Source organism: Tigriopus californicus, chromosome 9, assembly GCF_007210705.1.
Source record: "Tigriopus californicus strain San Diego chromosome 9, Tcal_SD_v2.1, whole genome shotgun sequence".
In the NCBI taxonomy this organism is placed as follows: domain Eukaryota; kingdom Metazoa; phylum Arthropoda; class Copepoda; order Harpacticoida; family Harpacticidae; genus Tigriopus; species Tigriopus californicus.
The window spans coordinates 15,768,220-15,792,747 of NC_081448.1; the positions used below are offsets into that span (position 1 = coordinate 15,768,220).

At 40.8% G+C, this 24,528-nt stretch overlaps 2 protein-coding genes across 2 annotated transcripts; one reads left to right on the forward strand and one right to left on the reverse strand.

Moving 5' to 3' along the window:
- The first annotated feature begins 682 nt into the window (after positions 1 to 682).
- Positions 683 to 7,176, forward strand: LOC131886845 (leucine-rich repeat neuronal protein 2-like). The gene is made up of 2 exons (XM_059235266.1): positions 683 to 2,854; positions 4,611 to 7,176. The coding sequence occupies exons 1-2, from the start codon at positions 1,160 to 1,162 to the stop codon at positions 5,532 to 5,534; spliced, it is 2,619 nt and encodes an 872-aa protein (XP_059091249.1). The 5' UTR covers positions 683 to 1,159; the 3' UTR covers positions 5,535 to 7,176.
- Positions 7,155 to 24,528, reverse strand: LOC131886846 (probable imidazolonepropionase). Its single transcript, XM_059235267.1, has 8 exons — positions 24,220 to 24,528; positions 23,921 to 24,092; positions 20,853 to 20,988; positions 13,616 to 13,757; positions 12,485 to 12,713; positions 8,251 to 8,469; positions 7,837 to 7,997; positions 7,155 to 7,362 (listed from the first exon to the last, which is right to left on the reverse strand). The coding sequence occupies exons 1-8, from the start codon at positions 24,408 to 24,410 to the stop codon at positions 7,272 to 7,274; spliced, it is 1,341 nt and encodes a 446-aa protein (XP_059091250.1). The 5' UTR covers positions 24,411 to 24,528; the 3' UTR covers positions 7,155 to 7,271.

Genomic DNA, 24,528 nt, shown 5'->3' on the forward strand with positions numbered 1-24,528 from the left:
AAAAAAATGCATGAAGCGGTTTCATTTTGAAATACCTATTTTCAATTGTCGTTTTTGCTGGTTTTAGTATTGGTGCCACCACCAATCAAAGATTCATACATGGGTTCCTGGCACCGTGAAATAGCAGCTACTCCGCTAGAGCATCCAAAGAAGTGAGTTCAAATGAGAAAGAAACCCAAAGAACATCCAAACCCAAGAGAAAACTCGGTGAGAACTTCAAGATGAGAGTAAAGGAGAGACGTGAGAGACCCACGAATTCTGGCACTGCTGCAACTCCCACCATCTCGTCTAAGGTTGGCCAAGAGTGGGATGAATAACAAGAAGAACAAGAGAGGAGAGGACTGGGAGGAGGAGAAGGAGGAGGAGGAGGAGGAGAAGAAGGGACAGAAAGTGGAGGATAAGGCACAACAAGACAAAGAGGAGGAGGAGGAAAGGAGAAGTGGAGGTGCACATTGGTGTTTGGGATGGAAGTTGGTTGTATGCTTGGGGAGCGGGTTCGTTCCAACGCTTGTTCCACTTGAACTGAGAATGGAGCCAGAAACAGGCGACGAGACTACTATACCCACTCATCCTAGTATACATGCATCGACCAAAGAACAGCACGAGGGATCGCAGTAGTCAGAAAAAGGCTAGAGAAGGACTTGAAAATTGTGTTCATGCTACTGGCACCTCTTTGGTGGTGTTAGCTAGCCACAGTGGTGTTTTAGTTGTGTGTGTGTGCTGAAGGACAAGGAGCAAGAGCAAGAAAGAACACGGTCTGCCTGACGCTTGCTTACTTTTGGGTACCCCCAACCCTCCTTCACAACAGCTCGAGATACGTAGAATCAGATCCTTCTCTTAAAGAATGAATTTGGTTTGGTGTCCCGGAACCAACACACAACCACTCTACTTTGTGTGGAAACAAACCATTTTGAAGTGAAGCGGCTGATCCCACAGGCACAAGCGGCTTCATTTGTACTCTTTTGGGTCAAACAAGGTTATGTGCACTTTTAGACCTCCCTGCATATCGATCCCACGTAGTCTGCTCCAGAAAATAATCACTTTGTGTGCAGCCGTGGAAGGAGAGTGAGGAGCCAAATGACAAGCACACAAGAGAAATAACATATCATTTTGTACGACTCTACTGGAGCAATCACATCTGTGTGAGCACTAGTGAGAGATGCTTCGAGCATTGTTTCTTCTCATGGTCTGGACGGTGGATGCACGTTGGAGCGATTCTTGTCCCAAGTTATGTGAGTGTTTTTCCAAGAAGTCTGGCCCAAGTCACCAAAATTCATATTTCATAACAGAAAATAATGATTCCGGTGTCCCGGACTCTGCCACTGTGGATTGCCAGTTCCGGAATTTGACCCACATCACTGGTTTGCACCTGCCCATCGGCCCTAACACATCTGCCGTGGCGAGTGACTCAGCGTGGCACCTCCGAGTAACCGATCTGATCCTGTCTCATAACCAAATTACAGAGCTTAGTTTCGGTCTGCTCCAACCGTTGACGGAGCTCCAGGGCCTGTATTTGTCTCGGAACAAGATCCGATCAATTACTTCGGAGTCGAAAGGAGCGTTGTATAAGCCATTCTTCAGCCTGCTACATATAGATCTGAGTTGGAACAAGCTTCATGTGATCCATGGCTACGTTTTTGTGGGATTTCCATCGGTAAAGACGCTAAACCTTTCGGGAAACGCCATTCACACGGTGTCCGCTCATGCCTTTGGTCTTCCATCTTTGGAGACGTTGGATATGTCTGACAACCTTTTAGAAGAACTCCATGACCACTTCTTCGACACGTCAACCAAGCTAACCGAGATCGATGTGTCTCATAACAGGCTCTCCCGCTTGAACGATGGTACGTTTGGTCTGCTAATGAGCCTGTCTTTGTTGGATCTGAGTTACAATTCATTGATGAAGATTGAAGACAACGTCTTGGTCGGCATGAACATCACCCATTTGGATCTGGGTTTCAACTCCTTGCGTTGGATCCCCAATTTGGCTTTGCGAAAGCTCTCCACCGTCACGACACTCGTCTTGGATGGGAACCACTTCCAAGCTCTGGGTTCTTATCATCAGAACACACTTCGGGATGTACACGTGGAGTTCCTGTCCATCTCTCACAGTGCTCAATTGCGCTTGGTCGAACAGGACGCCATTGAGTCCATGCCCAATCTCCAGACCGTGACCATTAACAACAACCCCACTTTGTCTTACTTCCACCCACGTGCCATTCGAGACTCGCCTCGTTTAAGAGCGCTTGACCTCTCGAATAATCGTCTTTGGGCCCTCGAGGCCGACCTGGTAGCCACTGATCGACTCCCGGAATTGAGAGCTCTCTTCCTGAGTGGCAATAACTTCTACTGTCATTGCAGTCTGGGCTGGATTGGGCATCTACCGTCCTCGACCTCATCGGTGAGTTCGGAGGGCGGCGGGAGCCAGAGTCAGGAGGCTAGTAGTGTCCACTCCCGGGTTCAAGTGCTGGATTGGAAGCAAGTTGAGTGCCACTCGGATGCGAGAAGTGAGCCCCCCCTGCATGTGCATCAAATGAACCACTTTCGGCCTGAATGTGAGCCCCACATTCTCCCGCTTTTTGCCACCGACGATGCCGAAATGATGGGAAAGAACGTGTCTTGGGTGTGCAAGGCCCTCGGATCTAGGGATATGGAAGTGTCGTGGCGGGTCCCCAAGCGAAATGTGCCCAATAACGACCTGTTTCTGGCCAACGGAGACTGTGTCGAGAGGATGTGTGTCCAGGGCAACGTTCTCACCCTCACCTATCTTCATCCCATGGACCAGGGCAAGTACATTTGCGTTGCTCGCAACAAGTACGGACAAGATCAACGAGAAGTCAAACTAGCGGTCAAGGTATGTATCACGGGACTTTCCTCCACCATAGAGAAGGTTCATAGCGAAAGAGGAGGGATTCCAAGCCTCCTGTGGGCCATCATCTTTGATACATCCTCTTTTCAGATCAAGGGAAAGCCAATGGGGTTGGACATAGTTTCCAAAGTGTTCACATGATACAATTTCATCTTGCTCTTTGATACGCTGCAACTGCTAGTTTGAAAGTTGACAGCTTGAACTCGAAACACCTCAAATTATCCACTGTCATCTACCTTCATTTTAGACATAGGGCAAGGTTCAATCCCCATTTCAAATTGCCAATAATCGTGGCCCTAAACTCGAATGACATTCTACATTCCTCGGAATGTCTACTCTAGACATCGTCCAAACGCTTAAACCAGGGACTTGCTTAAACTAAAGCCCCAAAGAATCAGGTATTCTAATTAAATTATCCCTGGTGTCCCGAATTTAAAAATCCGATGTCCAAGTTGTTGAGAAGTTTCTCTAATTCAAGACAAATAATTAAGAATCCAATGATTAGTCTGGGTCATTTAAAAAGAGGGCTTTTTGGCACATTTCCTTCAAGCTGGGGAGACGGATCGACAATATTTGTCCGATTGTAAGGCCCCAAGTAATCACTTGTTTCAAGGACCAAAGTGGTAAAGATTTAGCAGCTGGACTTGAATTGTTCTGCTGGATCAATTTCAATCTCTTTTTGTATTTTCTCAACCTTTGACGGGTTTTGGGAGTCTACTGTACGAAAGAAAGACGCTGCATGATCAAGCTAGGAAAGCTAAATGGGATTAAGCCTATTCAATGGGGCACTTTTTCTCTGAATAGAAGATGACTAACTTCTTCATTCATTCAGTTTATCGCTCTTTCATGACATCAAAGATACACATGATAGTCATATTTTAGGGATGACCTCATTCATTAATACACTTCTAATGTAGTTGAGACGCCTGTAATATGACGTACACATATATTCCTCATCAGACCGTGGATTTGTTTCTAGCACCAGAGAAAACGTTCAATCACAGATGCGAGACTTGCCTCACGCATTATTTGGCCTTTCTCACTGCCTCCCTCCCTCACTCATGGACCACCATTGAGCATGGTGCAAATACATTTTTGTTATTCTTGAGCAAACTGCCAATAGAGCCGATCTGGAATGGGAAGTACATGGAACAGGGGAGTGGAATTAATAACCGTGCGGACTGCAAAATATCCACATGAAAGCCATTCTGCTCAGATGAATCGATAAAGCTTCAAGGCCTCAGGCCCACGGAGAAGAGCCAAAAGTATTGTAGGCCAAAGACTGGTCAAATTCTTTGGAAGGTGGACTGAGACTCATCAGCTGTCCGTTGGATTAGATTAAAGCCGTTAAAGCTCAGACTTCATCTATTTTTTCATTTGATCCCAGTTCTGTTCACCAAAATACTTCGGCAAGGCACTGGTAATATTTACCAACCTTGGTGTCATACATTAGTGGGTGGTGGCTCTATGGATTTGCCAAACTTGTCGCTCATTGTATGTCCCTAGGAAGGTGGGGTAGCATGAAAATGGGCTGGTCAAGCTCGTTTCTATTGTAAATTTAGAGCCGTTCATGGCCTTTAATGGAGGGAGAATGTCTGACCCTGAGAGCATTTAAAAATGAGCCAGTCTCGGTACTCCATACACCATCAACCGTCTGCTAAGGAGTAATTTAAACGAAATCTGGCCACATGGGAATGCCATTCACCTTCTCAACAGGTTTTTTTTCATCTTTCTCTTCTAGTCCGAGAACATTCAAATTTTTCCCATTACTGTGGCGTCAACTTTCGTCACTCTAAGTTGGAACGCCTCTGGCTCGTTGTCCACTGGGCGTGGATACATTCTTCAAGTGCGACAAGCCACACCCCCCGTCATACCAAGTCCGAGGAACGGTCGAACCAAATCGGCATCAATCCCAGATCAGACGTTGAATCGAGATGCTCTCAATGCCAAAGATTTGGTATCGTCATACCCTGAGGATCCACCCTTTGCCGGGGTTGAACCTTTGGATTCGGCCCCTCGGCCAGAAGGACCCGTTCCCGCCTCTTTATCCACTCCACCGGTACAATATCTGATCAAACAGTATGAGGATATTGACGTGGGTCTAAAGATGAACTCGTACACCGTGACCGGACTCTCTCCCAGTCACACTTATTTGTTCCAATTGTGTCTCCGTAAAGACGTGTACGTGATCACCATCAGCTCCACTCAACTGACCACCAAAAGCAGTGACTTTCAAATGGCTTTGGGTATTGAGACAGACTATGTGTCCATTCTAATCGTGTCACTGGCCATTATCGGCTTCGTCGGCTCGTGTGTCCTGGTAAATGTGATCCGATTTTGGCGCTTCCATTGGCCGGGCGATCCTGATTCGTTGTCCCAGCGCGAAATGATCGCTTCACCTTCAGAACATTCCAGTGTGGTCAACACAATCCCTGGAAATCCCAGTCCGTATCTAACGAGATCATTGAGACAGAAGTTCCGGACCTCGGAAGCGGCAAATTATTCGCCCTTTCTGAGAAAGGAGGCCCCGATGAGCCGAGTTCGGAGTGTGTGCTCTGGTGACGAATCCAAGTTAGTCGAACACGAAGTCTTGTCCCCTCTGGACGATATTAAAGCTGCTGATCAATCATCAGTGGGGAAACATCACGAAACCAGACTAGCTTAACGCACAGGTCATCCATCTCCAACTCATTGGACATTGAAAACTCAATCTCTCTCCTTCTTCTTTCTCCCTTTTGGTAGCGTGATTCGTGGAAATAGCCACCCTTTGATTTCTTTTGACCTTGATATTGACGAAGAAAAAGAACGATGAGCTTGAAAGAAACGGGATATGATTCATTTCCTTGTCCGTTCTAGCACTAAAAATTACTTTGAAGAGACACCACAGATGGAGTGTGGGTATGTATGTCTGCCAATTGCGATGAATGCATCAATTTCAGAAAGAAGTTCTTTTGAAGGTTCGACCTTCTAGCTACAACTGGAGAATGGCCGATTTCGTGGTGGCTGGAGTTATTTCTGACACGAACGCTGTCTACATTATTGATATTAAGGAGTTGGCCCTTAAACGAACTTAGTCTGTCTCTCATTAGCCTTGTGTAATAATGACACAATCAAACCCTCCTGAGGTGCTGGCTTAATCCTTAATCTTAAACCCAATCCCTGAAATTTGAGCACCTTTACAACAGGTATACGTAGTTGACTGGTGAATAATAGGACGGCCAGTGGGGGTCTTAAACGTTTGGGTGCTTTTCTTCCGCAATCATGGGCTAAAATTTCCCACCGCATGCTTTTCAAGCTTAACAGCCGAAAATAAATCAGACCCCAATTGGGATGGAAGTTTATTGCTGATATGGTTGGATAGACACTTCCTGAATATTCTTTACTTATGCCAAATCTTTCAAGCTCATGAATGCCCTGTCGAACAGGGGTATCCCACCATTGGGACAATAAGCTTTTTCCTGCACGGTTTCGGGGCCCTATGGGCCCATTTTCTTGATGGAATATGCACGAATGTGGCGTACCATCAGTTATTGAGGGAAAATGTCCGTGAAACACCCATTGATGCCGGTGATAAGTTTCTTCTTTTGGACTGTTGTTAATGTACCAGGATTGATAAACCATTGCATGAAGAATGGTGGGAGGGATCAGTGATTGATTGAGAGTGAAGTGACCCCGATGGACTGTTAATTCTCATGATTTGTAACCAAATAATTCCGCATGAACCTGCTGCCATGACGGTAGAAAAGTAACAAATATCTACCAGCTTCATACCGGGTCTTACTTAGTACGTACGTAACATGGCTTTAGAGGCTAGTTTTTTTAAACAAAAAATTGAATTTTCACATCGAAAGTGGTACAAACTCATGGAATCACTTTTTTTCAATGCAAGATCCAGACGGGACTGTGACAATGCTTCCCTGTCTTCCTTGTCAGAGTTTTTCACGAGCCCACCCACTCAGACACGAAGATGTTGCATAAGCACTGAAATTAGACTACCGTATTTTTATTATGAAATTGCCAATCATGGCTATTGGGACATTGAAGTAGCAGTTGCAAAATGATACCAGCACATTTTTTGGGAGGTCACTGAGGCACTTTCCACTTCAGAAGAGGTACAAAGAAACAAGATGCAAGTTTCAATTTCGGACAAAAATCTTTTCTAAGGTTTCCAAAAATTTATTTTCAAAATAGATATAGGGTAGCTTCCTTTATCAGGGCATCAAACAATCATCAACCAATTGGCTAAGGATGCAAACAAATAAATAACTAACACAAAGTGTTTGTTCAATAGTTTTTTATTTTATCTCTTTACCCACGGTTACTACATAGTAGGTTAAAATAGAGAACATGACTTCCAGGGTCTGGTTCAAATTGATTTAATTTGAAGGATTCATCTTGGTCGTTAACGCTTTTGGTAGGCAATGTTTCCAGCCTTAAGCACCATAGAGATGAGTGATGAATGAGCACCAAGACGATAAATCAAATGCTCCCATCTGAAATAAGTACAGGACTAACTTATTGATCAAATCAAAGGGTTGCTAAAGTTCATCACATCGAAGCCTGAGGAAACAGGAAATGAAGATAAACAATGCCTCTATGAACAAGGTTTTGTGCTCCAAAATTTTAGGTGGCAACTGGATGAAACATTCAAGCATGAATAATGTTGTTTCGGACAACAGTGTAAAACGCCGAATAAAATCTATAATACCAAGTATTAATGCCAATCTCATGTTGCACCTAACCTATCTGACTCACAACCAAGTTGTAAAATGTCCAACCAGGTGAGGAAGCAAATAAATACGCACTGAGCTGGGCATTCTTTCCAACAAAACACATATTCTGTTGGGAGGAATCAAGCAATGTGTGCAGAATGGTTGTTGGTTTGTGAAAAAGATTAAGTCCACTTCATGAGCTCAAAGATGTTGAGAAAGGGCGAAAGTAAGGAAGAATGAAAAGAAACCACACACCTGGGGGCATTAATCACCAAAAGGTCTGCCATCTTTCCAATCTCAACGGACCCATGGGTGTTTCCCCGGCCCAATGAGTGGGCAGCATTGATCGTGGCAGCCACCAGAGCCTCATCCATGCTCAAACGCTGATTGACGCAAGCCAAATGCATTACCGTCGGCTGGAGTTGGGGAAAAGCAGGCGCCATTATCAAACCCTTGTTGCAATAGCGTATAACTAGCTAGATGGGGTATATGTAGCTTGCCGATCAATCATTTCAAATGCCTGATCATAATCAACCAATCGAACAACCAATTTTGGCCTTTTTACGGATATCTAATCAAATAAATTTTGTTTTGTTTCAAATCATTCCGCTTTCATTTTATGACCTAGACATGGTACATTGTGAACTTAGGGACAAATCCAGTACATACCATGGCGAGGCAATACGCATTGGGGTTGAAGTCCGATCCTAAGGCGACCACAACCCCTTGATCGATCATTTGACGCACAGGAGGACTTTTCAAGCGAAGAATGTAAGCAGTAGTCGGAAGGATGACGGCCACAGATCCACTCAACGCCATGGCCTTAATTCCTTGAGGAGAGATCTCTTCCAGATGGGATATCGCCTCAGCTTGGAGTTCAGCACCCATCTATAAGCAAAAGCGTAAGGCAATCCTGACCTAATCCTAATGAGTGTATGCAACTAACAAGTGCAAACACGGTTGGATGGGTATTATCACGGACTTCTAGAAAGATGGACTGCGAGCGAGGTTCCGGCCAAATCGGCCTGCTCTTGGTCATAGCCACTCTGAGCTACTTTTCGAATTTACGTAATAGAATAAGAAAATCCCTTCACTTAGGGGTAAGCCATTTTCATATCATGTACTTGTAAAGTAGATCACTTCAAAGTTATGTTGTCAAAAGCTTATGTTGCTGACCAAGAGCAGGCCGAAAATTCGAATTATATGTGTTGTTTACTACATAACTTTGACCATGTCTCTTGAGTTCCCTAAGCATAGGTTTGGGCTCAAATTTGGCCAAGTTCATTTATGCCACCAGATCTTGTGGTCGTATCAAGCGCTTAGTTGAGTAAGAGTATCAAGAAAATCAAGGACAATTGAAAAGAAAAACTCCAGCCTCACAGACAACGCCCATAGTGGAGCATGCCACAATTATCAAGAAAAAGGGACGATCGGGAAAGGACCTTCTACCAAGGACAATCATCACCAGATCTGAAAGCACCTCATCATAAGTTCCCAAATCGCCTAGGGGCCTTCATCAGTTGGGACTGGCTGGACGCCTGTGTTGTTAAGGTTGGATCCGGATGCACGAATCTGGCAAAATGATGGAGAGCGAGGAAGACGCTAACGTTATTGATGATCTGGGACTTGTGGATGATTTGGATAAAGGTGAGGACTGGCTGGTTTCTTTGAACGTGAGATCCATTGTGGGAAATGCGTCTAAAGTACAAGACATGCTTGAAACTCAAAGGCCAAAAATTGTCGCGGTCCAGGAAGTGTGGCAAGTGAACGAAGTTCACTTGTCATTCTGGGGATATAATTTTGAGTATGAAACAAGGATCGGAAGGAGGGGAGGGGGAGTTGGCATCCTTACCCACAGTTCGGTTCCTTATTCTAATTGTCCATTTTTAAATCTAATATCAGATGATTGTGAAGTCATTGGCATAGAGCTGTCCGAGTTCTATGTATTATCAGTCTATATTCCACCAAAATCCAACTTGAAAAAGGCTCTCTTAGAACTTGAGAAACGAATTGCTCTCTGTTCGTCTAAATCAGTTTTCATTTGCGGAGATTTTAACGTTGATTTCCTGCAAGATACTTCGCAAGTAAATAAATTAAACGACCTTATGATGAGCTTTCAACTTGTACCATACATAAACAAACCCACCAGAATCACGACAACTACCTCAACACAAATTGATAACATCTTTAGCAACAATAAATCTTGCCACAGAGGCGGGATTCTCATCTGTGACATAAGCGACCATCTTGCCCCATTTGTTTCCTTGGGTTTGAAGAAACCCTCAATAGCTAAAATTTCGACCAAAAATGCAAAAATAAAACGAAGTATAAACATACAAAAGCTACGCAAAGCTCTGAGACAGGTGAGATGGAACCTACCCCATGACGATCCCGTTGCTTCATTTAATGAATTCAACTCAAAGCTTGAAAAGGAATTCCATGAAGCGTGTCCTTTAATCAAAACGAAACTGGATAGAAGCAAGTGCAAAACTAAAGCCTTGGATGACAAACGGTCTGCTTCAATCAAGACTGAGGAAAGAGCTACTTCATTCAATTTACCAACGATATCCCACTAAAGTAAACAAACGGAATTTTTCAGAGTATGCCAGGAAATACTACAATTTGATAAAAAAACGCAAAGATCTCTTACTGGCAGGCATATTTCGAGACGAATTCTAAAAACTCAAAAAAAACTGGCAAGGAGCGAAAAACCTCCTAGGACATACATCCAGGCCAAACACGTTTCCGACTAAATTGAGAGTTGACGGAAATATCATAAACAATAAAGATGATATGGCTAACTCTTTTGGACAATATTTTTCATCCATAGGACCGAAATTGAAACAGGCTCTTGCTGATATGAAGTCCTTCGATAAAGATCCTTGCCAGTATATTCCATCAGTTCCAAATCAGCGCTCGTATTACTTCAAGTCAGTAAATAGACTCGACATTCTCAGGATAATCGATAACTTACCAAAAAAAGAAAGCCATGGTTTTGATGGTATCTCAAAAACGATCTTAAAGGGAATTCGACATGAAATTGCCAATCCCCTTGCTCGTCTAATAACCATCTCCCTGACTACAGGATTCATTCCTTTGGAATGGAAATCTGCTAAAGTTTTGCCATTTTTCAAAGGGGGAGATCCCACTGACATGTCTAACTATCGCCCAATCAGTATTTTACCGTCACTCTCAAAAGTGATGGAGAAAGTAGTTTATCAACAAATATACACAGCTTTTAACGACGAACATCTCATTGATGTACAATTCGGATTCCGCTCTAATCACTCGACTATGCATGCAATTCATAACTTTTCCCAAAATATTTCAAAGAACTATCTATCTAAGTACTCAATAGGGCTATTTGTAGACTTGAAAAAAGCGTTTGATACCGTTGACCATCATATTCTACTATCAAAATTAGGCAAATATGAATTTAGTCAACATGTTTTACGCTGGATAAGGAGTTACCTTATGAATAGAATCCAAAGAGTAGAAATACAGGGGCTTGTATCAGAGCCAGCTCTTACAACATGTGGAGTACCTCAGGGTAGTATCTTAGGGCCTCTTCTATTTTTAATATACATCAATGATCTTCCATATGCAACTAACTTTAAAGTCACAATGTTCGCAGATGATATGACGCTCCAACACTTTAGCACAGATTTAAATACTTTAGAACATGAGACTAATCTGTGGCTCGAGGGAGTTTCAACCTGGATGCAAATAAACAAGCTCACCATAAACCTGGAGAAAACAAAGTTGATATTTTTTAGTTCCAACAACATGCCTGTCAATCTCAATATTAACGTGAACAGAATAAAAGTCCAACAGATTGGGTCGAAACACGCTGAAAAGGCAGTCAAATTTCTTGGGCTTTACATTGACGATAAATTGGACTGGAAAGTTCACATTTAGAAACTAAATAAAACGGTACGAAATAGTCTCTTTACATTCTTTTTAACCAAACAAGCACTACCCAAACAAATGAGACAGCTATTATACAACTCAATAATCCACTGTCGCTTGGAGTACGGAATTGAGTATTTCGGCAAGTCATCTTCAATACAACATCTTATGACCACACAAAAGAGAGCAATTCGCTGGGTTGTGTCAGCAAGGAGGTCTGAACACTCTACTAAATTTTTTAAACGTTTGAAGACTCTGAAGGTCCATGATCTGGACAGATTAAAACAACTAAAGTTTAAACTCTGTAAACATTGTAAAATCATATTCAAAGATTACTAAAAGGAATGGTGATATTTACTTTTCACTACCACTTTACCGTCTAAGCTGGTTTCAGAAACTACCCCACTATACCTTACCCAAGACCTGGAATGAATTTGGCCAAGCAAACGATTTTAAAAAGGTGACGAATAAAGACTCAATCAAACAATGGATCAAAGGTTTGATAGAAATCATCACGTCCTCATATTCAATAACATGCACAGTTCAGAACTGTTTCTCTTGTAAACACACGTAATCTGAGCTCATCCTGATGTTTTGCTAAGTAATGCACCGGGCCTGACAGATACGTTCGAGGGAGGAGGAATCGCTCCAACTGTTCATATCCAATGCCTTCTGGTGAAGTGTTCACTACATTAGACCATAAAATACCATTGTGAACTTTGCCGATTCAGATGCAATTCCACCTCTTGAAAACAAGCCCTATGGCTGAAGAGGATTGCGGGGCTACCCACATTTTACAACCATATCTATTTATCTCTTATTAAGTTCAACCTTAAAATCCATATTTTCTCATGCTCGTTTAACCAAAAACCACTGGATACACCCCAAAAATACATACATACATACATAGTTGGAATGAGATGAACGGTTTAGGAGATTCTGGCTTCTATTCGCTGTCCACATTTCTAGAAATCCGTGGTATAATGTACGTTACCTCTGCACTATTCAAACAGTTGAGCTCATCTCCGTGAAAGTTGATCTTGAGCCCTGCCTTTTGACCGGCCACCAATATAGCTCTAGATTGGTCCAGATCGAATACTCCTTTCTCACAAAACACATCAATGTTTTCACATGTCGTGAGTTGCCCTTGTTTCTTCAAACTGATTAATCTTGGCAATTGAACGTCAATCACATCTTGAGACGCTAAAGTGGCCGTAGATCCTCTGGTTGTCGAAGTAAAAAAAAGAAACACATGGTTCATGCACAATGCGGTATGCCTGCCTTATGTCTATGCGTATGTACGAGGGCTGTTCGGCTCAAAACGAGAATGGCCTTACAACAGACAGGCCAATGGTCTATGGCTAAAATTTCAAGAACAAAAGACCTTCATTTGTATTCGTGTTGCAATTTTTTGCCGTTTTGAGTTTTTGCATTACAGTCACCCTGTCATGCCATTTTTCAATGACGAAACTCACTTCATGGACCTCAATCACAAAATCGCAAAAGTGAAAAATTATTTGCTCCGCATGAAATTGTTGTCGGCCTGGCCAAAGGCTCAAAAACCGGCCAGGAGATCATCGCCATTGTTCATGATTCCTTAGGATTTCAGTCAATCTCTGTGAGACAAATTAACAAGTTGTTGCCCAAGTTCGGGCTGAACCTGACGGCAATACCAACCGTGGTGGATCCCTACATATGGAAAAGTCATTGCCACACACCTCCAAAGTCACTAAGGACTTTCTGATCCGCAAGAGCATTGAAACGATTGATAATCCGCCTTATTCTCTTGACTTGGCTCCCGTTGACTTCCTCTTCCCCCTCATCAAAAGCAAATTGGCCGGAAAGTCCATGGCGACTGTGGAGGAGGTCCGAAAAGAGTGGGATGGGGTGGTCAGAGATATCCCCAAAACGACTTTTAGAGCGGCCTTCAAGAGCTGACTGGATCGGTTTTCGAAGGGTCAGCGACTGAATGAAGACTCTGGCGAGAAATATCCTCTTTAAAGCATTAAAATTCATGGCGAGGTTTAAGAGTTATTGCATCATTCTCATATTGATCCGAACACCCCACGTACGTACTAGGTGGCAAAACAGCTAAATTAGTAATCGAGTCAAATTAAAAGCTTACTTTGGAACCGCATGAGCACCACAGAAAGTGGCACTGATTTCAAGGGGTACACGCTCAGAAGCACTTTGCAACACTTGCAGGAGTTTCATCTCTGTGTCCACATCCAATCCATAGCCAGACTTACATTCCACGGTCGTTGTACCTAAAAGAAAGTTGGAAAGTGTCCTCATAAAAGTCAAGATCTATTTAGCCTCTTACCTTAATTGGCGTAATAAGGGGAAACCAGGTTTATCAAAGTTTTCATTCTTATGAAGGCGGCCGATTCATATGTGACTTTTGGATAATATGATTGATGCTATATGTACTTTTTTGGTGCAATTCCCCATCAGCATTTTAAATACTCTTCTGTTTAAATGTTCGTTCCAAGCTCGGCTTGTTTTAGGTTTCAAATATATGATAATAGATAAGAAGTAGATTAGTTACACTTCGTCTCAATGACTTGTCTTTGTGGTAAAGCACAGTATTTATTGAGGCAATTGCAGGCCTGACAGTTGAAAAGGGAATCAAGTCACATTAGATGGCATAATATTTTTCATGATTTTTCAAGTTTCCATCAACCAAAAGCTCTTATTTACGATGACTTTAAAGGGCTAGTTTTAAAAAATTCACGTATCAGTTAAAAATTATTCAAAAACTTTTTTTTAGAAAAATGGCATTTTATTCTTTCAAACATTTGACAATTCTTGCCTTTGCGAGTCAAATGGTTACTGGGATGTATCGTGATTATAACATAAAGGTGATGCCTCACAGTACATAGGAAATTTTGGTGTGATTCCCCATGGCTTCGTTGAAAAGTACTTGGCGAAATCGGTTTTTCGTGCAGTTGTGACCTTATACAAGCCCAAACTTGGTACCTACCCAATAGTAAGGTCTTCCAGTTATTTTTGGTGAAATTTGTAATCTCGGACCTGTGTCTATAACACGTCATTGTTTAATCAGTTTTCATGAAATGAACAAGGACAAGACTGTTTCCTGATCTTCGAAGAATGGCCAACAACTTGGCAAAACCAGTTTTTTGACAAAAATGCGGTGCAAAAAGTTATGCAATCATTTGTCGAACACCAAATAATGGAGTGGCTTTGTAATTTGTTTGAATCATTGGTATTTGAAATTTGCAGACTTAAGAGCGCTATTAAACATAGTGAGCTGAGATTTTGATATAGCTTAGAGCAATAAATATTGAAAGTCCGTGGACCCATGGCTACAAACGGTATTAATAGGATTTTTCGATCGGGCAACTCCCAAGGGTCGAGTTGCAAGACGTGCAGAAACCAAAATGATACCTCAATTAGTCCAAGACGTATAATACCCAAGGACTCGTCTAGGTCGACCCGCCAATAACATAGCAGTTGTTTAGTTACTCAATGTGAGTTCAAAACAGTAAACAAGTTTTCTGACGCTCAAAGGATATCCCCTGAAGATAGGTTTAAATTCAGGACGAAATCGAATGATTCCTCAAACTTTTGACAGCCCCTTTCTTAACCATGTCGCCTTTTTTCCAGATATTTAATGGCCCAGACGGTTTGATCTTATCCTCCCAAATCGAAATCTGCAAATGATTTGCCCGTGACACACTCAGTTTGCTCGTGAGAGCCGTTTTCCTCTACGCCGATACTGCACGAAAATATTACTACGGTGAGGAATCACTACCAACGAGGAAAAGTGTTCCACGTCCGCAGGTTTAGTTCTAAGAATATAAAATTTGTGGACAGGTTTTTGAACATTAATGCTGACGTTTATCACTCTTGATAATTGAATTTTAGCAATTTCAATTTTTGAGAGCACTCGCCAAGTCGGTATCTAGAGAGTGATTTCATTCTTGAACTATATTAGGTACAGACATAAGATGGACCATTTTGACTGGGCCTTTATGAACCCATTCCAAAATGTCAAACTCAAGCTGGTAGTTTATATAGTTTTAGTTTGAGAGCACTTGCCAGGTCGGGAGTTTGAAAAGTGAGAATTTGCCTTTTGTACAAGTGCAAGATGACACAGAAGTTTATTCCGGTTGGGTTTTTGATCATATTTACCATCACAATAGATCTTCGAAGAATTTCTTTTGCAAGTCATGGAGAAGCCTACCTTCTCAAAGTCCCGGTCATAGTTATTAGAATGTTCCCTTCCAAGTTTTATAACTGTTCTGCCTTCAAGCTTGCAATGTCTTTTCGCGGTTTATATTAAGGTGCTCATTCGTACACGGACCAAAGGCATGGAAAAAACACTACATAAATTTTAAAAAACACAATCAAAAATGTTGTTTGGGGGAGCTCCCAGGCCATTAACCTTCCCTCTTTCGTTAAAAAACGACATCAAGTCATGAAAAATCAGGCAATGCCACTCTACGGGGAAGAGGATCAGATGTTTTGTATAAAATTAAGACTTGACAAGGGACGCAAATGCAGCTCCCTGGACATGAAATCGAAAAACATACCGTAACGAACGATTTCAGCACTTAGAATGAGAGATGATTGTGGAATAGCAATAGTTAAAGGCAACCACACTAGTTTTCACATTCAGATTGGATGAATCTATACGAGTACTACAGAATGAAACAAAAAAATCACTTCTTTTACTTTTAAACATATTATTGTTTTCAAAAAATCGCGGGCACTCTCATAAATGATCTATTTGCTCTAGAGATAAGATGTTAATTATTCCATTTAAGAATGGTCTAAACTAACCCAATCTAAAACAATCAAAACTGCATCTTCAGCTTAAATAGTTGAGGAATGAGAGCAATTGCTGCGCTAAATGTCCATAAAATTAGACACTTAGGTATTCCAAATGTGTGATTCCTCACCTATACGATTGCAGGAACAAATATCGGGTATCATTAAAATACTTCTCATGGGCGAACTGAAACTTCAAGAGGGTGGATCTTAAAAGGTGTTACAAAATTTGCTTTGGCAAAAGTGACTGTATGGTTGAACCATTTACTTTCAAAATTGGTGCCCCAATTGCCAACGGCATTCGCTTTGCAATGAAATCATTGCGGCACTTGTTGAACAACAGCTTTCGAAGGACGGAAGCCAAAGTTAGCAAATCATTTCTAGAGACAGTACAGAGCGTGCCAGTGGTGACGTTGACAGTGGATGTTTTCTGCAAATATTTTTGGTCAAGAGCGGACAATTTGATTAATCTTTTTAGCTTTTGCAGAATTAGACTTGGGCCGACATGACCAAGGCCACAAAGCCTATGAATGATCTGAAAAGGCCCAAATGGGCTCTCAGAGATTTGAGAAATCACATGGCTTCGGCACTACTTTGTTCAAGTCTCCAAATACCGTCATTTGATTCACAAGAAATATCTGAATGGTTTTGCAATGTCAGACAATAACTAAACAACTAGTGTTTTATTGGAGGATTGACCGCGTGCTGTCTTTGGCTTTATTTGCGATTGGAACATTTGAGGCATCATTTTGGTTTCGGCACCGCTTGCAACTCGTCTTTTGGGAGTCGTTAAATCAAAAAATATTACAAATAGGATGTCTAGCCCTGGTAGTCGGAATTTTTAAACAAGTGCTGTTTTACAGGTGGATTGACTGCGTGCTGTCTTTGACTTTAATTGCGATTGGAACATTTGAAGCATCACTTTTGTTTCGGCACCGCTTGCACCTCGTCTTTTGGGAGCCGTCAAATCAAAAAAATATTACAAATAGGGTGTCTAGCCTTGGGTTTCTGAATTTGTAAACTGTATTGCATACATTGAAAGATACTTCTCATGGGCGAACTGAAAGTTCTGGAGGCAAACTATTGCAGAATTAGACTTGGACCGACATGACGCAGACCACTATGCCTGTGAATCATCTGAAAAAAGGCCCAATGGCTGAGAAATGGGCTCTCACAGATTTGAGGAATGACGTGGTTTCGGAGCTACTTTGATCAAGTCTCCAAATACCGTCCTTTGGGTTACAAAAAAATATTTAAATAGTTTTGCAATCCCAGACAATAACTAAACAACTGTTGTTTTTTTGATGGCTTGACCGTTCGCTGTCTTTGACTTTAATTGCGATTGGAACAATTGAGGCATCATTTTGGTTTCAGTACCTCTAGCAAATTGTCCCTTGGGAGCATTCCAATAAAAAAGCAGTAATATTTTTTTAATATATATCTCTAGCCACAGGGGTCCAAGGATATCAAAACTGTATCGCAATATAGTTATATCCATATCATATATTGATAATAGTTATCAGGGTACTTGAGTAAAATGGTATCATTGATTAAAATTTAAACTTCTTGTTTTCTAGAGTTGCTTGAGAGCGAAATTTGTTTTTGTGGGAAAGGAGACAAATTCGCTTACTGATAAATTAAATCATTATTTTGCTAAACTAAAGAGTAAGGACGAAGTTGGTCAGAGGCTTTGAATTCCTGATTTACTTTGGGGTGGAGCCTGGATTTCAATTGTATCCATTGTCAACAATGTCTCAAATGCCGTCGTAGATGTTTGCGAAGATCTTTACAATGGGACCAGTGAGGCTCTTCAAGAAGTTACGTGACCACAGACACCTTCAGCTTATTGAAGAAGAGGCGCCTGATGCTGACTCTGGGGTCCTTGACAATTTGCGCTTTAAGCTGACCAAGAAGCTCTCTTCTGAGCTCTCTTAAGATCTCCTCTGTCATCCAATGTCTTTTTCATAGCACCGACCGCGGTGCTGGAGTATTCAGATTTTCCTCACGCACCCTGTTTCATGTTAAACTATAACAATAAAAGATACCAGCGTTAACACAATAGTTCATCCACTTGTAGTATGGCTTTTAAAACCTGCTTTTAAGGGAAGGCTTGCAAACTTGGGGTAGAATAAGTACTAGCAAGGAGAGGCACATTGTTTCCTTTAAAAATTATGATCCTTATTGAGGTTGAAGAGAATCCAGGACAATTGATATTGACAATCAGTAACGCCACTCACATGATCAATTCAGTTCATTTCCCAAAAACAGCTACTAGCCAACAAAAAAATCATTTACGACAATCGTCAGCCACTTGATGGCATCAAGGGACTATACCACACCAACGAGTCCATAAGTTGTACCACAATTCCATCTATGAAGCTCAATAAATTAAAAATATTTCAGAAAAATTATGATTCCTCAAGGAATTTTTGTGCAACTGCATTGCAAATTGAGGAATCACTATCTGGACTTTGGTTTCGGTATAGCGGCAATTTCATGTGCTACTGGGCCATGAAAGGCCAATGAATCCTGAGTTGTCGTTGGATCATTGGTTCATGGTCCAAGCAATGTCCCAACATGATTTGAACGTGAACAATTAAAAAGAAGGGCTCTAATCCCTCCCATCCCTGAGGGCGGAAAATTTGAGGAATCATCTACAAAAATGAGAAAATTTTCATTGTTGACAATACCCCCATTGTAGTAAATGTGTTTCCTCACAAAATGATGCCTCACGGCCTTAAAACACTCCCATAGTTCAGAGCGCAACCACACGAGGTATCAATACCCGCCTCCTACGGGGCAACATTGTGCCAAAAGGAAGAAATATGGGTTTGCTCCATTCTCAAAAAGGCCATGAGGAATCGTTTTGAGACATCATAAAACGATTCTGAATATTTCCCTCCTTCGATTTGAAATCAGATGTAAAGCCATGGTAAGTCAATTATGAAAAGCAAGACATAATAAGCAAAAAGTGCATTTTTAAGGAATGATAGAGTACGTTCGTTAAGCAGGTAAAAACTTTCCATAGTTCTTTTAAGAAATCAAAAGCTTTAAAAAAACAACAACACTTGTGAGGGAGGCTCAATTCGGAAACCATAGCAAAGATTCTACCGACAGGTAGAAAGATACAAATAGTATTTGCCATGTGGGAACCCTTCATAGAAGCTAAAAAAGCTGATTCATTGACTCAAAAGTTCAGACGGACTTTCCGAGTCCGATTTTGGTACTTTAGTTGCGTGATTATCAATTTGCGGCATTGCTTTACGGAATCATCAATGCCATCCTCAACACCATGATTCATCCAAAGAAGATCACGGATTGTATTACCCTTGCCTTACATGCGTTTCGTTTTTGATTAGATAGGAATGGATTGAGTAGGGCTCTGTATTTAGAAGAGTACGAAAGGGAGTTCAGCACACCATAGCAATTTAATTTTGAGCCTTCAATTCCTTTCCAAAACAATGAGATTACTTGGGCCCCAGATCCAAACCAAACACATTTACATAATATTCTCTGGTTCTACGTGTCATATACGGCTTTAGCTACCCTTCAGGCACCTTCTAACATACTCTGAATGTTTCAAATGCCAGTTGTTGAGTCACTTTCTATATTTCTATTTGAATATACCTATTTTGAATCTGGCATAACTGTGATTGCAGATAATGATGCCTGAAGAGTAACTTAAGCCTTTAAACTAACCTTTAAAGCACAAACATTTACAAAAATGTGTTTGGTTTGGATCTGGGATCCATAAAAACTCAATGTTATGGAACAGAATTGAAGGTTCAAAATTAACTGCAATGGTGCTCTGACCTCATAGTTGTACTCTCTTAATATAGGGCACTAGGATTGAGTGCAAAGAGATTGAAACCATGCAAGACCAGTGTTTGAATGAGTGAAACAAGCCAAGCTTTAATCTCTCTAAAATGTCTGTAAAATGTGACAAGCACCACCCACTATCTTTGTGAATTAACTTGAATGAAGTTTTCCTCACTTCACATTTCAGTTCACTTCACAAGCTTACAATAGTGTTACAGATTATCAAATATCATTGACCATTGCCACATGAGCAAACATAACCTTAGTCTTAGGAGTGAGGTGAACTAAGCCCTTTTCATAAGTCCACAGGGCGTTATTGTATGCCTGTTGTGTATGTACAAATGTACAAAACTGAACATGCCATCTTCAGCTTTAAACAAAATAACTGTCCATAATCATAGAACAAGTTATTAACCACTTGGGCCCTTTTTTGCCTGTGGCTGGCTTGGCTTGCTCTTGTTATATTGAAAGTAGCAAAGGTGGGGCTTCATAAAAATGTCAGGGTGTTCAACAAACCTTCCATCAAACGTAATGCTTGTTTTTGTACTCACGCAACTAAAGTACCAAAATCGGACCCCAAAAGTCCGTTTCACTCAAAAGTCAAAGTATTTTTTTAAAATAGGCATTTCCTTTTTTATGGAAACTTACCACTCATCACAAGTGATTGGGGAGGAGGTTGAGCCTCAAAAGAGCAAAATAAGCCCTTCCCATATGAACAAAAAATACCCTTACAAAATAACCAATCTCACCTGATTGAACCATTTCCTGGAGCCGTGGTAAAAGTGAATCTAAGAGCTCTTCATGGGAGGATGCCCGGCAATGATTCACGGTGAAATGAATTCCGCCTCCAGCCGCATGAACCTCCATGTAGGTGGCTCCGGCCAACTGGAAAATACATTTAAACATTATTTCAGTGGTTTGAGCCAACTCTGAGATGTAAGCGTAATTTGTATTAAGCTTACATAATTGTAAATGGATTTTCAAACAGTTGCATTAATTTGTAATTTATTCCACCCGACAAGAATAGGGCAAAATAAGAACTGACATCGTCCTATGGAGCTAAGCTAAATAGGTACAGTACAGTTTGCCAAGCCAATCGGTGCCATGCATTTATTTAATATATTTTTTGTTTGGTGTGCTAGGGGTGGAGGGGTGAGCTTCGCCCGGCCAGCCAAGCCAGCCATCCCATCGCCCATTTCTAAATTATGATAGGCAGTTTCTCGTTCGGTAACTACTGCAATTTATAACAAACAAGAAACACATATTGGGCCTTTTATGACAGTTACTTTTAAATTGCATAAATCATTGCTTTTGTCTGGAAAGATTTGTAATGATCAACGTTACATTTGCTTCATTTTCATAGTTTCTAAAACAGTTTAGAGAGTCATGATAGTTGGTTGATTCATAATCCAGTAAAGAGGCCATTAGAATATAATATTAGTTTGGAAAAAGTGCATCTAGATAAATTAATAAACGAATTGTTTCTTTTAATAAAACTAGATCAAACTATAGAAATGGAAGTAATAATCTCAAGTTGGGAAAATCATCTTTGGATGTACTTATAAACCAAACTGTTTGTCATAAAACTAGGTTATTATTGTATGAATAATAATATTAAACAAATTACATTAATAACATCAAATCTTCATAAAACTATGGTTTGATCATAAATTGGTGTTGACTTCAGCAAGTTAATTAAGCAAACAGTTTTTTAACTTGTTCATGAGTTTGTTTGAAGTTTCTGCAACCTTTTTCATTAATTCATAGAACTACTAAACAAGTTATTTTGACCCAAAAACATAAGCTACATTGTTCTTGGAGTATAAGGAAGCCAATAATAAAGCAGGGCGTTCATTAAATAAGGAAGATAATAAAAAGTAGCCCGTGTACTCTCCCTCTTTTCTCTGGGCAAGCTCCCCCGAGAACTCTCATGTCTGATTTAGCACATACAGTAAGCCCAAGAAAAATCCATGAACTTGTTAAATGCATCAATGGCACAGGTCTAATGCTTAAACTAGTGCAAGCATTTGGTAGCTGAAACATTCCCTGATCACACTGAATGCAATTTAATGCCAAATTCGTTCAAAATGATGCCTACTGTGGAATTTCAAATGAGCCACTTTTCAAAAACCCGGCCTTTTGAACTGTACCTTGTGAAAGCTTGGGAAATTTATGTCGCCTACTTACTTGAAACCAAAAATTGGATAATGGTGAGAGTTGATTGTGATGTTTGTTTAAGTTCTCCCGTCCATGTAATGCCCAAAATCAGGGTGCTGCACTACATCTTTTTAACTTCCATTAGCTCACATGGCCTCCTGAATTTGAATTCATAGTAGTTAGTAACATTTTGCAGATGAAATTGAGATTTTATTACGACAAGGTACGGTCACGTGTCATCTCTTGGCCACATTTTTTGGGAGATGACTTATTGACTTCTTATTTTGTGACGTGCTTAGATACTTAGAGCCGCAATATGTACTGGAATAGTATGAAGGAAAATAAATGAGGAACCCATTTGAAAGTCATGACAAAAATCATATTGTCCCTTCTTAAATACAGATTCACCTGTCACAAATATTCAAAGTCATAGGGAGAAGCAAGGCTCATTAGGCCTCCGTTTACCCTCTACAAACTCTGCATACCTGTTACGAGGAATTCTTTTCAGGTCTCATTGTTTTGCAATTATAATGATTGGGATTTTTAGCTACTTGAGCTTTCTTTCCGACTAACTAGTGACATAGATAGCATAGTGGGTCAAAATTATTAGACATTTGTCAATGAGAATGACGAGTGAGTTGTAGTCAGTGCAGTGATTTGAGTAGTTCTCGGAAACATCTAACTACATTTTGAGGGCCGACTAAGGCAGTATCATCCATTTTCTGGAGTTAAAATACACAGAGAATATTTCTTGATCCTAGGTTTCCAAAGTAAACAGCGGGCATTAAAAGCCATTCACGTAACGGTTGAGGGTCGGCCCAAAATGGTTTGAATGGATCATATTTAACATCCACAAGTGAAATGAGGTTAAAAAGAGATTCCAAGCAACTAAAAAATCAACAATACTAACATGTTCCCATCCAAGAGCAAAGCTTAACATTATGTGCGAATCAATCAGGCCACAAAGATATTTAGCTTTAGTTCATTGCCAGCTACAGTTATCTTTTTGACCTTTTATTCTTGTTGTGTGGTTAAAAGACTTGCCAAACCAAAAATGATCGAGAAATGTTCTGGACTTCTGGAACAGAGGACAATTAAATGCAATTTACCGTAAGTGAAATACATCTGGAAAGTTATTTTAATGACTTTAATTTGAGCCTTATGTACTTGCAATTAAATATGTTTGAGACGTACGTGGTTGTAATGGCTTATATTTGAAGCCATTGTATTTGTAATTCATCAAATGTTCAAAGCAATTGACCCAAGCCTGGTCTGAGCCAATAATTATACCTCTAACCAAAATCCAAGAATACTCAAACAAGTGGGGACCAAACCTCAATTTAGAAGTGTAACCTTTTGACTTGTTAAGAACACCGGATTTGTATTAGCAACAATTTTCCAAGGGCATCGCCAAAAGGCTTGATTTTGGCAAGTACAAAAAAATTCCAATAGATGAATAAAAAAAATGTTCACATTCCACGATTATTTAAAATTTGTTTTATCTTACATTTCCATTTTTGCGGTCAAGAAAAGCATCTTGATTGTACAGAGCCCAGTTGTTTTGGAATTGCTTAGGAATGCTACCCAGCTATCTCAGATGCGTTTTGAAACCAGTCATCAATTTGAAAGAAATACCTGACGATCTTCCCTTGTCACCCACCTTCAGAGCGAATTCATGTACCCGATCTCCGGTCCAAACTGGATGTGTATGCCCATCGACAAGTCCAGGTAGGATTGTTTGACCGGTTACGTCCAGGCTTTGGGCGAACTGGCAATCTCGATATTTGATCTTCAGATCAGAGTCATATCCCAAATCATGAATCAATCCATCGCTGTCAGGGTTTGGCATTTTGACAAATTGAGTTAAGACCAATCAAAGCAAGAATAAGAATTCATTTCATGATAAATTTGCAATCGAATTGCGTTTGATTTGCCGAAGCTGATCCCTCCCAAACTTACTCGTTGACGATGACGGTTAAACCGTCTTTTTGTGGCGTGGCTAAATGGTCCTTTGGCATTGGCGATAATTCTGCGGGTAAAGGTTTGGCATGGAGAACAGCAATTTCCCGCATGGCTGTCCCGGTAAGAAAACGGGCCCCATTTGAAACCACTTGAACGATTTGTTCAGCTCCATGAATGCGTAGCTTCATTCCTCACACTGATATGTACACTCTGCTGCTTTAAATTTTACCACTCGGACTCTTTTAACCGCGATTATAGCACTTGGTATTGAAGCGCTCTAACTGACGTTCACTCGTTGACAAGGAA

Bases quoted from the DNA above. Each gene is read 5' to 3' on its own strand.
- LOC131886845 (XM_059235266.1), top strand. From the start codon at position 1,160: ATGCTTCGAGCATTGTTTCTTCTCATGGTCTGGACGGTGGATGCACGT. The intron at 2,855-4,610 runs GTATGTATCACG...TTTCTCTTCTAG, and splicing joins AAGTCAAACTAGCGGTCAAG to TCCGAGAACATTCAAATTTT.
- LOC131886846 (XM_059235267.1), bottom strand. From the start codon at position 24,410: ATGAAGCTACGCATTCATGGAGCTGAACAAATCGTTCAAGTGGTTTCA. The intron at 24,093-24,219 runs GTAAGTTTGGGA...AAACCCTGACAG, and splicing joins TTAACCGTCATCGTCAACGA to CGATGGATTGATTCATGATT. The intron at 7,998-8,250 runs GTATGTACTGGA...CCCCAACTCCAG, and splicing joins ATGCGTATTGCCTCGCCATG to CCGACGGTAATGCATTTGGC.